At 42.9% G+C, this 17171-nt stretch overlaps 2 protein-coding genes across 3 annotated transcripts in view; one reads left to right on the top strand and one right to left on the bottom strand.

Annotated features, from left to right (window-relative positions):
• Positions 1-2108: 2108 nt before the first annotated feature.
• Positions 2109-4936, bottom strand: HSBP1L1 (heat shock factor binding protein 1 like 1). Its single transcript, XM_062618088.1, has 4 exons — positions 4793-4936; positions 4499-4565; positions 3506-3594; positions 2109-2483 (listed from the first exon to the last, which is right to left on the bottom strand). Exons 1-4 carry the CDS (start codon positions 4835-4837, stop codon positions 2478-2480), a joined length of 207 nt encoding a protein of 68 aa, XP_062474072.1. The 5' UTR covers positions 4838-4936; the 3' UTR covers positions 2109-2477.
• Positions 4867-17171, top strand: part of SLC66A2 (solute carrier family 66 member 2) — a 73579-nt gene continuing 61274 nt past the window's right edge. For both annotated transcript variants that reach the window (XM_062618084.1, XM_062618082.1), the window contains exon 1: positions 4867-4890. The gene's annotated coding sequence lies outside the window, so the exon portion shown is untranslated. The remainder of the gene's footprint in view (positions 4891-17171) is intronic.

Raw genomic sequence — 17171 nt, 5'->3', positions numbered from 1 at the left:
GTTGGAATGTTCTTGCATAGTATCTTGGTCTTCTGTATCCACTAAAAATAGACTAAACCACTAAGATGCATTTATTAATATTTAGCTCAGAGGAAAAAAACTCAAAGAAGTTGACTGTGTGCACGCATGCGCCCCAATCAACTAAATTGATTTGTGGTGATGGATATGATTCTTCATGATAATTATGCATATGGTAGTAATTTTGAAGTACTTAGTAGATTCTGCAGTGCCAAAGGGTAATCGCAGTTCTGGAGCCGGCTGCATAGTCAACAGCTGAAGTAAGGATGAGATGTGCTTTCTCTCATTTGACCTCTGGTTTGACTGATGGTATACTAAAATGCATATATACTCATGAGACTTGGATTTGATTACACTGTGGCATGTATTTTAAAATGTCCATTTTTGACCACTTTAGTTTTTGTCGTCATGGAGCCAGTGTTGCTTTTCTAACTGATACATGCATATGTGTGGGATGAAGAAAAAAACAAGCCAGACTATGCAGAAAAGAGATAGAAACTGGACCAAAAGCACAGGTCACAAGACAAAATCAAATATGCTTTTTTTTTTTTTACTGTAAAGTTCATTTTTTAGAGGATTTAGACTAAGCTGAGGCAGTAAAGTACAGGTTCCCAGTTTCTGTTTAAGTTAATCTTATTTATAGTTGCTATTAATTATGAAATCATTTATGTTGGAAGGGGCCATCCACCTCCCAGTCAAAGTAAATCACACTTGATCAGATTGCCTGGGACTATGTCCAGTGTTGAATATCTGTAAGGATGGAGATTCCTCAGTCTTTCTGAAAAGCCTGTTCTGCTGCTGGAGCACCTTCGTACTTGAAAAAAAGTGTCCCATGCATCTAGCTGGAATTTTCTGCATTCCAGCTTGTGTCTGTAACTCTCTTACATAAAACACCTCCAACGAGAGCCTTAACTGTTCTCTGTGCTCTACCATAGGGTAGTTGTTGTTAGCAGGAAGCTACAGTCTTTTTGTAAGGCTGAACTACTGGCATTTTCTCAAACCCTTGTATGCTTTGTACTTCACCATATCTTGGTGGCTGTCTGTTTAAATTCCCCCATAACAATATGTTTCCTGAACTGGGGAACCCCCAAACTTAACACAGTATTCTGGGTATGGTCTCACAGGAGTTGAACAGAGGGGAATGTCCTACTGGCTCTACTTTTGCTGATGCTGACCAGCATGTGGCTGCAGCCCAAGGCATTCTGCTGATTCATGTTCAGCTTGTCTGCCACACTCCTTTCCTGACAGCTAGCCTCTTACAACTGTTCTGCAGCATAAGTTTACCCTGTCCTGGAGGTGAGGCTTGGTACTTGCCTTTGAACTTCATGAGGTTCCTGTTGGCCCATTCCTTCAGCCTGTCCTCAAGAATTTAATCCTTCCCCTCCTCCTCCCCAGTTTGACATTTCTAGCCAATCTACACTGATTAAAGCACCAATGAAAATGAGTTCTTTATATTAATGAAGACTCTTTAATAGTAACACCTGCTGAAGGTTTAAAAAACATCCTTTATTTGTTGAGGTAATATATTTTTATTTTCTTCAATTTCTATTCTAATTTCTTCAAATTTTTGTTCTACTTTTTTTCAATTTCTACATTTGTTGTAAGAGGTTCCCATTAAGTTTCAAACAAAAGCTTTCCTGCAAAAAGTGCCAATGTTTTGGTGTGCAAGAACCTTAAAGTTAGTACAGATTTCCTATTTTCTTTGATTCTGCCATGTCTTGTTCAGGACACATTTGGTAACTAGAATTCCTTATCTATGTCAAAGCCTTTAAAATAGGCATTTCATCAAAATGTCCAATGTTAAATAAATTAAATAGGCATAATATACATACCTGGATGATGTTATCTGCACAGGTGTGCACAGCTTTGAGTGAGCTTGTGAAAACAGCTGTACAACTGATCTGTGGAAATACTGCCATATCTTCTAGTGCAGAACAGGCTATATGCCTTTGAAGTTTTGCAAAGACACCATTGTAGTAACATCAAATAAGGTATATTTAGTGTAGTGTAAAACATTTAAAGAAACGTCAAAATGGCACATGCAATGAGAAAAGGTTTGTCATAGAAGCATCTTGTTATTCTGAGAACACTTAAAAAGGCAACAAAAAATAAGGAAATTTTAATGTTATAGAAATAAATGAAATACATTTTCATACATTGGAGAAGTTAGTGACTGGACAAGTTCACTATGTAGGATATAGTTTTCTATCCAAAATAGTGGTTTTGCCTTCCCTGAAACTAGCTGTTCTTTATGACAGGAAATACAGCATCCCATTTAGATGAATAAACCAAGCTTTCTACAGGACAGTAGGTTTGGTAGTTTTTTTTTAAAGAGATAACTATCATGACATGATGCAAGCATGTTAATTAACATTTTTCATGTCTAGCAACACCCATTGTGAACTCCCCAATCCAGTGCAGTGCTGTTCTCCCTTTGTCTTTCTTGATCACATCCCATTTCATTGCTGCAAAGAAACAGTAAGTAGGTTAGTGATTTAATCATGAATGTGATTCAGCATAAAAATAGGAAGATCTCTGTACAGTTAAATACATCTTCATGGATTGGCTTTCTGTATTTCTAAAAATTATTTCGTAACACACACGCAAAAAAAAGGCATCAGAACAAACAGATGCTTAAATTACTTCAGTAAATTTACATTCTTGTCTTTGGCTGGGTAAGCAGCCTCTAAATGACAAAGAGTAACTGATGTGTCAAGTTTGAATCAGGAAAGCATGCCGCAACAGGAAGACGACCTTACTGGCACCCACAGAACATGGAAGCAATACTGTCTTGTAAATACTAAGCACACCAGGGCATCATAAGGGAGTGAGTGGGGGTGGTATTTGCAGCAGACAGTGATATAAAATCCAGCATGCAATCCTGAACTTGTATTACAGACTATCTGGCAATACCACTGAAGTTATCCTTGCTTCTTCCACCCCTCGTCTTACTGCTGCAAGAACAAACTACTGCTGTGTTTGGGGTGAATGTATTTAAGTGGTGGTCTCTGAGCCATGCTGGAAAGCTGAAGTGGTTTAAAAGCAGAGGTACATAAATTTATACCAGTGAGAATCCTCAGTCAGCTAGGTTAGCTTACTTGAGGGCTAGGAATGGTGGGCAGGAGCGCTTTAAGCCACGCACATTTTATTCCAGATGTACAGCCTCAGTTTTATATTTGGGATTAGTATGCACTACCCCATGTATATGGCACTCAGCCGGAAGAGATGCAGCAAGCTAGTTTTGCTTTTGAAAACTTGGTAGCATTCTTTCCTCTTGGCAAAAAGAAATCCAAAATATTTATAATTTTGGGTTTTGTGGGGTTTTTTGTTTGTTTGGTTTTTTTTTTAGTTGCAGTATCCTTTAAAATCCAAGTACCAATACAAGGTACGATTAATAAAGAGTATTTTCATGCTAGGAGCTGCCCATAGTTCAGAACTAAGTGGAAATATCTAAAACACAGTAAAAAGTAAGTTTCGTTACTCTTACTTTTTCATCGGTGTTTTCTATCCCAGCCTCTGTCATCAGGTCAGCAACGTGCTTCTCAAGGTCATCAATGCGCTCACCCATTTCTTCCAGTAAAATGTTAAAGATAACTTTTTATAAATCTAGAGTAAGGTGGGCTTTTTTTTTTCTTCTGTGAGAAAAACAAGCAGCTTTCTTCCACATACTTCAGCCTCTTACATTTAATGCAAGATGAAGCATGGACAAGGTTGTATGCCCACTTCCTCTTACAACAGATAAGAGATAAGCATTTATGTTCCTCTTCTTTTCAAATGCCTTCCTGTATCCCCATGAGCAAGCTGGAGTATTTTCTGTGTAAGAGATTGCTTTCTTTATGAAGAACTGTTTTAGGTGATTCCATGCAGCCAGCCTACACAGAGTATGAGTGCTGCTTGTATTCTGATTACATAAAACATTATGCTCATATTCATAAATCATGGAATGGTTTGGGTTGGAAAGGACCTTAAAGACAATCCAGTTCCAATCCACCTTCCACTAGATATTCTGATCATATAAAACATAATTATTTTCTTGCACTAAAGCAGCCACTTCCTGAGAGGTCGAGTTTCAGGAAAAAATGGAAAATGTAATAAATTCTCCATTTCAGAAAGTAGAGGTGGTTTCTGCAAGTACTTCTAATGAGCAAGCTCAGAGCACCTTCAGGTATGATTTTCTCCTTTTCAGGGCGCATCTTCCTGTGCTCAGGAGGTCTTTAGGGTTTACTAAGAGTAAAGGGGTAAAAACGGGCTTTGGGGGCAATTCGTCTGTCTTTACATCATAGCGCTTCGCAACATCAATTATTACGTTTTAATTTGATGGCTAAGGGAAAAAAAAATCGCCCAGACATTAAAAGGCAAAGCTCCTCTTCACATCAGCGCGCAGGCGGAGTACCGGGCCCGGTTCAAGCGGGGCAGCCGCAGCCGTAGGAGCGTGAAACCCGTCCCGTGGGGCTAAGTAACCCGGCCCGAAAGAGGATATTTCTCAGCGTTATCTTTTCAGTCAGAGCCTGGAAATTCTCCTGCAGCTGATTCAGCAGGTTTTCCGCCTGCGGGTGAAAAACAGAGAAACACAGAATGCAGGGGCCCCGGGGTGCCTGCCGCTAGACGCGTGTCCTCCCGCCCCTCTCCGCCGGCTTCCTGCCCTTCTCCGCTCGCCTGTCTGGGAGGACCCGCAGGCGAGGCGGCCCCGGTGCCGGGCAGACGCCCACGCAGGCGGAACCCCGCAGCAAACGGGGCCCCAATCTCGGCCCCCGCTCCGCGCCGCCGGGCTCACCAACTGCGAGAGGTCTCCGGCGCCCGGCGGGTCGGCGGCCGCCATCGGCTCCGGCTCCGATCCACCGTCCGCCTCCCTGGCTGCGGCGGGGCGGGCAGGTGAGTGCCCCGCCTGGAGCCGCCGGCGGGAGAGGCAGCGAGGGAAGAGGATGAACGATTAAGCCCTGTTCCTTTATTCCCAAAGAAATCGTAGTTCTACAGGGTAATAACTAAATAAGGATGTTGGAGTTTGATCTTCAGAGATCTTCTTACGATTTCATGGGGCTGAAGTGAAGAAAAATGCTTGTATACCAGCAAAGTTTAAGTTTGGTGTTTTGGTTTTAAGGTTTGTTTCCTTTTTAACATGTAATTAGTTTTGCAGCACAGAGTGGTAAAAACACCGTGCGTGTTGGGAATTCCTTGCACCAGGATGTCTGAAGAGACAAGACCGAAGGTTATCTGCATAAATTGGGCGGTGCCTCTTGCAGTCGTGCTTGCATGTAGGTCATCCCTCGCAGCTTCACAGCATAAAAGGCTCCTGGTGCATCTACTGCAGATGTGTTTTGTTGTGTACACAGGTGGCCAAGTGCCGCAACTGTTGCCTAATGTAAAATGGAGATGTTTTTAATGTACTGGGCTATATGGTTAGGAGAGTATTACTGTTGGGCAATAGCTTTCCTTAGCCTATTACTTTATAGATACACCAAACATGTAACAATGCTTTCATCCGCAAAGTTTCTGAGTTAGAAATGACCTCAAATACTGGAAGATTATCTCCTATAAGCCTACCACTTAGAATCCTTCTTAAAAAACTTAATTATCTTCTTTCTTGACCTTCCCCACCTCATTTGGGAAGGCATGTTAATCTCTATGGTGATATTTGGCATCAAAGCCAACTTCTGCATTGCTGCCTGGCTTCTCCTTTCTGCATCCTTATGTTCCCAGTCTTGCAGATTTTCCTCTTTATCTTTCTCACTGTAGAAAGAAAACTCAAGCAAATTTTGTACAGCTTCAGTGCTCCAGCAGTGTTACTGCTCTAGAAAGCTTCTAGATAAAACAATTTGAACAATAATAGGCATAAGGATATGTTTTGCATTAGTATGTAGCCACATAGGTGCAACGACATAGCTTATTTTGTTCTGTGGCATAAATAAGAAGTAACAGTTGTTGCTTCTTATCTGTTTATTCATTGCTAATCTCATTTCCCTTAGGGCTAGGTAGTAAAATTGTACTATTTTTCTATTTTTACTGCTGGTAACCTGTCTGCTTGTGTCCAGATATCTCAAACAAAGTCATAGAGTCCTATTTGCAGTGAAGACCTTGCAGGGGTGAAGAAACAGCTGCAAATGTGGAGGAGCAAGCATTACACAGCCAACGAGTTTGCAAGAATTGCACTAAAACTTTGTAGCACCACATTTTATCAGTGCCTAGGTTAGGGTTCAACTGAAAACAAACATTACTTGGTAAAGGTTTTTTGTAAATAGCTCCCCTTGTTTGTGAGGCAGGTCAGGGGGGTTGGAGCAAAATAACATGGTATCCAGCCAGCCCAGCAATGGAATAAAGATAATTAAAAGAGTGAAGGAGACTGAAGTCAATATTTCACCATGCATTTCCCCCTCCAGAGCTCTGGTTCTTTTACTCTGTGGACTCCACAGCTAATTTGAATGGTCCTCCGAGTTCAAATCTTGAGCAGAATTGGGCAAATGGTCTGCAGTTGGATTTATGGAATAAAAATGAAGTGTCTGTAAACCAAAAAAAAACTGTAATGGAAAAGTTCCAAAGTTCAGAAAATGTAAGAATAGAAAAGAGCAAAAAGACTTTGCTTAACACTTAATTCATTTAAAATAGAACTAGTGCTCTCTGCTGCCGTCTTATTTCCCCCTCCTCAGAGGGCTCTGTTTTTCAGTGTTGAGCTGTTACCTGCATTTCCAGGGTCTGAAATCTGGGAAGGTGCACCATATTTTAAAAGCATTAATCCATGTTAGGCATGCATCCACACACTAAGGAAAGCCAACAAAGAAAGCTTTTGTTGTTTCAAAAGCAGAGGTTTACCTGAGAACCAGTAAACAACCAGTCTTACTGGTGCTCATGAAAGTATTTACTGCAAAAAGTAAGGAATACTTCATTTACTAAAAAGGTACCAAGAAGTTCATGTTGGCAATTAATACCAAAACAGGTCTTGGGGAACAAAAGCAAAGATTTGACAATATAAATTAATTTTCCATGGCAAAACATGGCTGATGCTAGTTTCTTCCAGTAAAAAGCTTAGACTTTAGAAACATTCAATTTACATATGTCCTCTTGTTATGAAGCACATGAAGTAAAAATAAGAAGTAGGGTGACCTAGAGGCTGGGGAGCCATCTGTTTCCATCCTGTTTCACAATCATGGGACTGTGCTGTAAAATCTTTACATTGTGCTTTTATGCTGAAATGATACCCAAAGTGTGTTTCTCTTGCTCTTTCCTAGGGAAATTCCAGTCCCTCCAATGCTGGAGGGAGGACAGGAAGTAAAAGTATGTTTAAATATTTATAGTCCTAAGCTCCAAGTTCAATGACACTACTATCCAATGCCATGCTGTAAAAGCCTGCGGTGTGGAGTGGCAAAAGAACTGGTTTGCAGAAATGCATTGCTCTTACTGTTTGGATGTTACATAAAGTCTCTTCCCTCTTCTCTTTGCTGACAAGTAAGATTTTATAAAGCAGGGGTCAGGAATCCTTTTGTCATGTACTCCAAGCTCTGGCCTGCTTTGGAATGGATGTGAGGACACAGAGAGGACATCGGGGGGGGGGGGGGAGAAACACCCTAATATTACATGTGTGGCAGGAAAGGAAACAGGAAATATAGTCATGGAAGGAGACAAGAAGGCAAGTATTCCTGGGCCATGTCAATTGTAGAAGGTTTCTCTAAAGAAAAAAAGGGCTAAATACAAGCTTGTTCTTGCACCACAGGCATGGTATTTCTGCTACCAGATTGTAGGGTTGGGTCTTTGAGTCATGCTGTGCTTGGTCTTTCCCTCTCTCTTAAGAAGCTTCTCCTGTGTCACTTTGCAGTCATTGTTCAGAGGGACACAATGTGCAGAAAAAGCCTCTGGCTTTGCCAAGTCATCAGCTTTTATATGCTGGAATCCCAAATGGTACTGATGGCTCTTGCAAGCAAACTATGAACATTTACCTGTTTCTCTTGACTCAGCATAGTGTAGTTCACTGAAAGCTTGTTCCACTGGAATACTCACTGGTGAAGACATCGCTTCTCTTTCATCTGGTAACATCAGTAGAAGTAACAAGTTGCTGTTACTTAAGAGGTTAGAAAGATGTGGTGAAAGGAATGCAAATGCTTCGGGCATGGGGAAAGGGCATTCGGGTCAATGGTGCCTGAACACCCTAGTGCTTCTTTGAAAGACAAGTCATTTGAGGTGAATATTAAAAGCTTGGGTGTTTGTGCATGGTTCAGATTTCAGGCTCTGTATCTTTGAAGAGAAAAGGGTAATTCCAGCGGTCAGGAAACCTGATCCCTGATCACGGTGCTCTGCGTTCAGTGAATGAGCTGCTTTCTGGGACTGTTGCTCACCAATTCTCATATTATGAAACTTGTTCTGTCAGCCTCTTTCTGCAAGTTTCTCCATAAATAAAACTGACAGGGTTAAGGATATTCCTTATCAGAAGTTCCTTGGGTGTACCACGGATATCATGTTATCACTAAGTACCTGTAACAGAAAACAGGGTATAGTTTTCCCTTTAGTGTTCTGCATTGAGGATAAAATGTAGGAGGAGCAGAACGGCTTTGACTACAAAGGGTGGTGTGATGGCTTCCTTTTGCTCTCTGAAGAGTTGTGTGTAAATTGTGGCTGTGTGAAATCATCTCTCTACCTGCTGTTGATGGAATTATTATATGGCAATCCAGAAATCTGTTTCCCAGGCACGGCTGGTAAGAGGTGCTACTTCCCATGCTGCTTTCTGCCCCAGCCTTGCTCCTTACAGCCTTTGGGCAATGGAGTTGGAGGAGTTCCCCTTCTAAAAGGCTACAGGAGGGAGCTGGAGGTGTGTGTCACCAGTGGAAAAGGGAACAGGGTCTGTTTCTCCATCCTTGTAGCTCACTGGTGGCATGCCTGACACTGGATCTAGAGGCTGCATTCAAATCACCCTGCAGTCTTACTCTTTATGCTCAGTGCCATATGTGCACTGTGGAGCTTTCTTGAAGAAATCACAGCGTGTAAGAGGCAAAGCTCTGCCTGCCTCTGCTGTGAGGGCAAGACAAGGCAGCACAAGGACAGTGATCCAACCCCATGTGTTCAGGTCCCACAGCTTTGTGTTGCTCTCTTCCAGGTGCCTCATGGCCAGAGCAGAATGTGTTTTGTACAGAGAGATTAAATGTGGGTTGTGGCAGGGCGTGTGATGGAGAGAGTGATTTTCTACAAAATTTGGTGAAAGAGCCTGTGCTAGAAGCTGGGCAAAGGAGTTCTTCCTTTGAAGATGCACGTTTTGCTTTTCAGAAGCTGTAAAGAACCGTGGCGAAAGTTTTCTGTGAGCAAACTGCACTATGTTCATGCTTCAGAGATAATTTATCCCAGAGAAGACAAGCAGAGTGTTTCAGGTACATTTTAAATTCACTTTGAATTACCAACTTACCACTTACTGTGGTTGCAGGAAACATGGGTGGATTTGGGCAAATACGGGAAACAACTCTCAGGAACGTCACGTGTAGGATAAACAATATATACTCTTAACAGCAAGGTCTGAATCAGTGAGCAATGACACTAATACAAACCCCCAAGGATGTGGAAATCTGATTCTTCAGCTATTTTTGTTGGGAGAAAAATCTTGTGCTTTTTTGTCTGAAACAGAGATCCTTTGCAAATATGCTTTTAAGACTGAAACCTTTGCTGACAGTGGTCTGCCTGATTCAGTTGCTTTCTTCTGCAAGACATTTGTGGCAGAGGGTGGGTGCTGAGAGTATGACAGGTATTCTATGCAGCTTGGCTGCTGTAGGAGGCCCTCCCACCCCTACTCTGTTTAGTACTAAATGTGTTTGCCAGCAGGAGTCTTGTGGGTACATATTCCAAGTGTGCCTGGCAAAAGGCATTTGAAATGACAAGGACATAGAGGGACTGGAGAGTGCCAAGGGATGCTGCCAGCAATAAGCTGGCACAAGTGTCACCTGGGTGGAAGAGCAGTGGAGATTTGGGCCTCCACAGGCAGGGGAAGGGCTTCAGTGACATGGGCTAGTGGTCTGACTCCAGATCAGAAGGGGATGTGTTTAAAGCACTTTTGGTGCTTGCTGAAGTGGCGCAGAGGACACGTGAGTATGTTCAGCTCTTCTCTGGGATCAATGTTCCATTAGTCCAAAAGGACCTGTAACTGCAGCTCCTTGGGGTTTCAGAAAAATCAGACTGCAATGTTTGTGTCTGTCTCATCTAGATTACTATCTTGGACTCGAGTGTTACTCATGCAATAAAGTTGGGCTTTGTTTCCCCTTCCCTCCCCTTTGGCTCCTGGTAAGGGCAGCGTAAATTTGTTTTTGTTCCGTTCTGATGCATAGAAGTTGTTCTTAAGGGTACCACAGATGCTGAGCTTAACAGAAGCAAACCAGTGTGTAAATGTCACCTGACACACTTTGGCCTTATCCTGGAACAGAGAAAGAAAGACTAGTTTGGGTGCTGTAATGCTGCTGACCTCAGATCACATGGTGGTGTTCTGAATCATGCTGAAGCTATAGTTTCTTTGTCATTTTTGTTTTCTCTGCTTCCAAGCCACCCCACAGCTTCATCAAGAGGGAGACAAAATGAATCAGGGAAGGCTAGGGATAGTTCTGGTGAGACTTGCACCCTCACTTGTGCTTCAGAGATAAAGCCAGTTTAAAGATTTCCCAAATTACATTTCCCCTCCCTGTGCTGGGTCTGGCCATGATGGAGTTAACTCTCTCCATAGCAGCCTGTATGGTGCTGTGTTTGATTTGTGACATGATAGTGCACCAGTGTTTGAGGTATCGCTGAACAGTGTTTGCACAGCATCAAGGCCAGCTTTGTTTCTCAAAACAGAGAAGCAAATAGGCTAAGGATGGGCAAGGGGGTGAGAGGGGAAACAGCCAGGATAGCTGACCCCAACTAACCAAAGGGACATGCCAGACCATGCTACATCACACTTAGCAATAAAAATGGGCTGCAGGGTAGTGTAGTCTCTTCCAAAATAGCTGTTGCTTGGAGATTGGCTCTGCATTGGTCTGCTGGTAGGAGGTGGTGAGTGATTGCCTTTGCCTTACTCATTTGTGTTGTGTTTCTTCCCTTATTAACCTGACTTTATCTCAACCCAAGAGTTTGGGTTTTTTCCCTGTTTCACCCTCCTGATTCTCTCCCTCAATACTGCTGGGGGGGGATGTGAGTGAGTGACTAGGTGAGGGCTTCAGTGTTGTTTGGGGTCAGCCTAACACAGTCCCTCTTTTTCATCTTACTTCCCAGTATCAGCAGCTTCTTGCTGAATGCAGTGATCCTGTAATTAGTGAATATGCTGACCCGGGGAGGAGTGAAGTGTGGGAGAGAGGAAGATACCTGGACAGAGCCTTGGGCAACATGGTCTAGGGTAAGGCATCCCTGCCCATGGCAGGGGAGTTGGAACTAGATGATCTTAAGGTTGTTTCCAACCCTAACCGTTCTATGATTCTATGGTGCAGGTATACTTAACAGCCTTTTTAATAAAATAAAATAAAAAGAATGTAGATGGTGAGTAAACCTTATGCCACAATGATGGGCATCATGCATTGGTTCAGCACTGGATAGAACCTGAATGAATTTTCCCATGGCACACTGTGCAGGTCCCATCTCTGGAGATGTTTCTCATTTCTGGTCCTTCAAACTAATATATATTTTCTTGTGAGAAAACAGCTCCTCAAGGTTGTTGACAGGAGAACTTTTGGCTGCAATGTTAGACATGGGCAGGGATGTGCAGATGGCTGGTGCTGAGCAGCAGCTGCCTGCAGGCTCCTCTGCTGGAACCAGCTTGCTGAGGTGACCCTGCGGCAATGCAATATGGCATATGAAGAGCATATGGGAGATCTGGACCTGTTTGACAGAAGAACAGGGTGTCGGTTAAGCAGTTCCAGTTCAACTTATTGTCTTGTGTGATATGTCGTTATTTATTTCTCCACTCACCTGAACCTTGTTTGTTTTTCAAAGCTGTAATGAAGAATGGTTCATGTATCTCTGCCAGCTCTCAGGTTGATTTGTGCTGCACTGTCATGTTTCATTTGGGACTTTTTCTTCATTTGTCTTTGGAGATGGTAGCAGCCTAGGTACAGAAAGCAGTCTAAGCAGCTCAGCCTGCATGATCCTGATTCCCAGTCCCTGGTGCAGAGCTAAGAGATAAGCTTGGAGACTGGGCACGTTTGTCAGAGGTCCCCCTTGGAAGTGGAGAGGGAGTTCCATTGCATGCTCCATACTCACTGCTCTGTTTATAAAGACCAGTGCTGAAGATAAACTGGTGAAGATTGTAGAATCAACTATGTGTAATAGAACAATATGGCGTATCAAAGACGGACTCCAGTTCTGGTGAAATCTGAAGACCTTTATTTCTTGTCCCATCCCTTTTATAGTCTACTAAGTGCTAAGCAGTAACTTTCCACTCTTTCACTCCCTTATCATCCCGATTTAGCAAAACTACTGAGGGTTACAAATATTCACACTCTTTGGTCTGTCTTTGAGATGCACATCCTGCTTTATCTTGCAAACTGCCTGCTTTGTTTTGCTAACCAATGTTTACCCTTCATTGTTCTCTTTACAGTTCCCAAGGCTTAAGCCCGACCAGGGCATTAATACCTGGTGTTTCCTTCACCAAGGCTTAAGCGGGACCAAGGCGATAACGCCTGGATCCATTTTCTATCCCTTCATCCACAGAACAATACCTCCTGAGCTTGATTTTGTCCATTAGTTGCAAAGACAGGGGCTCACCAGTGTTCAAAGGGGACAGGAGGTAGCCTCTGCCACCAGTTGTAGTAGGGGTGCTTTAGCAAATCAAAAGTGGAGAGAAGAGGATGATGATTTAGTGATAATACATCTTGGTAGGAATAGCCAATTTCAAGGTACTTAAGGCCCATTTACTTTTTCCATGAGCAGCATGGTGAATACTTCTTTTTGATTTTACTAGGTTTGTAGTTGTACAGTGAGATATAATGTGATATTTGAAGGGAATTTGGCTACTTAGGAATTCACATGATCCTTATGACAACATTTATGATACAATGCGTTCAAGGAGTGACTTAAAGGTTATCTGAAATGTCTTTAGCCTACATCTTGCAGGGAATTCTTCCTATGCTTGCTTCAGTGCAACAGCATTTCTGGTATATAGAATATAAAATAATTTTAATACTCATCTTTCAAAATCAATTGACAGGACAACAGACTGGTTAGAAGACGTTCAGCAATCTCCTATTTTTGCTACGAGTGAAGTACCAACAGCCCTCCTCCTGCTGCAAAGAGGCAGCTAAGGCTTCAGTGTTAAAACTTGGGTGGTTGATTCCTGTGTCCTGTTTAACCTAGTGTTCTTCTACTAGGAATATGGCTACACGGAGCCAATTGTAGAAACAAGCCTCTGCTTGCTCTTCTAATTCAGTGGACTTAACTGCAAAACAAAACCTTATATATATATTTATATATATACATTAAATATTTATATACATAAAATGAATTTGTAAACATGCCATATCCGCTCACCCCTTTCAGCTTGCTTAAACTGTATACAAAGATAACGTAGGAACATTTCTTAACTGGTATTATCTTACCAGATTTCTTAATAAATCAAAGTTCTTGGAGGTTTAAGGACTATGCTGTCGCCAAAATGTTAACTGCTAGGACCTAGTTTGGAACTATGTGGCTAGAGCTGCTCACATACTCCATTTCAGTTCTCTTACAGCAGCTGTCATGAAAAGATCAATATTAGTCCTCAAAGACCTGGTGTGAAACATACCATCTGCTTCTGTTTTCTGAACAGGTAGTTAAATTATACCAAATTGTCACAAATGAAGTCATGCGCTTCACTCATAAGAGAGAAGCATCAATGTACTTTATTGATATAAACCACTGAGTTAACAAAGTTAAATGGTGAGTGTGGTTTCACAAGATTCAGTGGCAAGGTACACTTGATTATTTACTGCATAGAGGACAGGGTCACACAAAACTGTCAGGGAGGCTCTTGCATTGGGTCATGAAGGTCAGAAAAGACTCCTTTGCTTTCTAAACTCCTCAGAGAGGAGTCTAAGTGCACCTACTTCCAGACTTACTCTCAGGTTTATATCTGAAGGGTATATATGTGCAATCAACCCTTTGTATCACTTAGCTATGATTTCAAAGTTTAGCATGCTGTTAATCACTTACCAAGAATCTGTTGAGCCAAGGAACCTCTCAACCTTGAGGAGTAACCTTGAGATGTGTTCCTACTCCAGGGGAGATCCTGGCGTGGAGCCCACTGCTGTACAGGAGAGCTCCACAGGCCCTTGGCTGTCCGCTATTTATAAAGTATGATGTTTGACTTACAGCCATATCTGCATACCAGCAAGACCTCTGGTCACCATTCCAGGCAGTCCTTGGCTACCATGTTGCTGTCCATCCCCAAGTCCAGAGTAAGCTGGATGCAGCCATCACAAGCTGCACTGGTGGTTATGGCTTGTGAGGAGGCACACCATGACACAGATGGAGATTTTTGTTTTTTTTTGTAAAGGGGAATTTTGCCAGTCCATGTGGAAAAATAAATGCACCTGTTCATTTTCTCACTCGGAACCAAAGGATTACTGTGTGGCAGTGAAGCAGTACTGCTTCTATGGTAGGTCTGATTTTGCACCGAGGAAGTGGTCCTTCTGAGCTCCCTCTCAGTTACTAAGTACATTGAAAATTAGTTTGATGTCAAGCTTCACAAGGCGAAGCATTCTTATCTGGCTGCACTCAGACCTGCAGAAGTTTTCCTGCATGAGTCAAGACTCTGTTCAGCCACCTGTTACAGCTTAAACTTTAGATAAATTTTCTCCAGGGGACTCTCCTACTAGAGTTTTGCTGGGTCTGTTACAGTTGGATATTCTGTGTGCTTGGTTATATATTCTGCTGAAATCAGTGAACACTTTAGGATGTCATCGATGCCAAAGAAATTGGCCCCGGGCTGCTTAGAGTATTCTGAGACCCAAAAGGTCCCTCCCTAATGCTGGCACAAGCTTTTGTGCAGTTGCTCAGCTGGAGGAGTTCAAGCCAACCTGTCATTCCTCCCCCACCAAGTGTCTGGCATCACTAGTCAGTTTATCTTACATCAATGGACATTTTTCACTGACTAAAGCTGAACTACAGTCACACAGTAACATGCTGCGCTGCTGTAGTTCAGCATCTTTACCCTTACAGTTTCAAGTCAGAGTGAGCAACCCAATGAAAGGCAGTTGTCTGTTTCCAGCTGAGTACTTTAGAATCTTAATATTGTATGAAAATTGTTATCACATAGACTTAGAAGTATCCTGGAATTATTCTGGAAGCTAACCTGGAGAACTGGTGTCAGCCTGGGCAGTTTCTTCTATGTAGGTAGCCATTACTTTAAAATCTCTATTTTCTCAAGATGATTTCTCAATGTTTTCTCAAAACATTTATATTTACAGGAACAAAAGTTGGCTTCCTAATCGGCGGTACACTTATTTTCAGCCTGAGGCTTGTTTAGACCTATGTGTTTTAAGAAAAATAATGTGGCAAGAGCTCTCAAGAAGTTTTGGATAAGAAGTTGACATAACTATGTGATTATAACAATGCACAAGTGATATCTGGAATATGAGCCATTAAATAATAAAATGTTTTAAATGATGCAGTTTATACATACTTTGATTGTTATACTCTCTCTAAATGAGCCAGATGCTCTGAAATCAAGAACTTCAGGCTCCTCAGCCAAAAATCAGAATTAAAGACTTCCACTGTGTATTTTTAACAAACCTTCAGGCCTGTGAAACAAAGTGGAGCTACTGCTTCCCTGTAGGAAAGATGAATCTTAATGTTATCAATGGCCACCTCATTGGTGTAGGAGGGTGTTTTGGATATTTGTGTGATAGTACACCAAAAATGGTCTTTGAAAAATACACTCTGCAGTAATGTGCAGGTTCTTCTGCTGCATGTACACAATAAAAACTTGCCAGGTGGCAGAAATGATTGCGGCTGAGTGAGATGCTGCTATGCAGAAGTAAAAGGCTTTGGAAGCCCTGAAACAAATACTGATTTCTATTTTTAATTCAGCTCCTTTCCATTCAAGACTCAAAACAAATGTTTACAGTTGCTGATATGCCACACAAAATAATACACCATTCAGTTGCAGGAAACCCCATCTCATTTCTCACCTGTTGCATGAGCAGCAGGAGCATATACACATACATCAAAGTGTTACAGGGAGTCCAAAGAACAAGATTTGAAGACTGTTGCGCAGCCACTTGTAAGGTTGAACAGATGAACTATCTAGTGTCATTGAAGCTTGCCACCACCTCAAGCAGCCCTTTGAGGATGCAGCATCCATGCTGTCTACTTCTTTGTCGTATCTGTGATGCAGCACTTGAACTTCTGCTCAAGCAGAGCCTAAAGGAGGGCTGCAGGGATGCTCCTAGGGCTGGAGCACCTCCATATGGGACAGGCTGAGAGAGCTGGGAGAAGCTCTGGGGAGACCTCAGAGCAGCTTCCAGTGCCTAAAGGGGCCAACAGGAAAGCTGGAGAGGGACTTTTGACAAGGGCAGGTAGGGACAGGACAAGGGAGAATGGCTTTAAACTGACAGAGGGGAGATTGAGATGAGATGTGAGGAAGAAGTTCTTCCCTGTGAGGGTGGTGAGGCCCTGGCACAGGTTGCCCAGAGAAGCTGTGGCTGCCCCATCCCTGGCAGTGTTCAAGACCAGGCTGGACGGCGACTTGGAGCAACCCAGTCTGGTGGAAGGTGTCCCTGCCCATGGCAGGGGGTTGGAACTGGATGAGCTTTAAGGTCCCTTCCAACACAAACCACTCTGTGATACTCTGCTGGCCCAGTGCCAACAGCAGTAAAGACTTGCTGATCAGTTTGGGTGGAAAATGCAAGATTTCCTGCCCCCTGCCACCCTTATCTGTACCATTGCAGGGAAATAACCCCTCTCTGTTCAGGAAGATGTGTCAATTGCAGCTGTTGGATACAGTTAAGGAGCGGCTGCAATTTTGAGAGCCACTGAGAAGTGATTTCCATGAGGCGTGACAGAGCTTCCCGTAACTTTCAAGCAAAAGGAACAAGTCAGAGACAGGGGAGCGAGGTCTGGCACAGCGTTTAAGAACAGGGTGCGGAAGGAAGGCTCCCCAGGTACGTCCTCCGCCATCCCGGGGCAACCGGCTCGCGTGTCCGGTGCGTGCCCGCGACAGACGCACCGGTGACGGCGGCCGAGCAGTCATG

The sequence above is a fragment of the Pezoporus occidentalis genome, unplaced genomic scaffold (genome assembly GCF_034315485.1).
Source record: "Pezoporus occidentalis ecotype Australia unplaced genomic scaffold, CSIRO_AGI_Poc_V1 ctg2, whole genome shotgun sequence".
Classification (NCBI taxonomy): domain Eukaryota; kingdom Metazoa; phylum Chordata; class Aves; order Psittaciformes; family Psittacidae; genus Pezoporus; species Pezoporus occidentalis.
Note: the sequence above shows the minus strand (reverse complement) of the source record. Positions and strands in the feature narration are given on the sequence as shown.

Bases quoted from the DNA above. Each gene is read 5' to 3' on its own strand.
- HSBP1L1 (XM_062618088.1), bottom strand. From the start codon at position 4,837: ATGGCGGCCGCCGACCCGCCGGGCGCCGGAGACCTCTCGCAGTTG. The intron at 4,566-4,792 runs GTGAGCCCGGCG...TTTCACCCGCAG, and splicing joins CCGGAGACCTCTCGCAGTTG to GCGGAAAACCTGCTGAATCA. The intron at 3,595-4,498 runs ATATCCTCTTTC...TTAACATTTTAC, and splicing joins TGAAAAGATAACGCTGAGAA to TGGAAGAAATGGGTGAGCGC.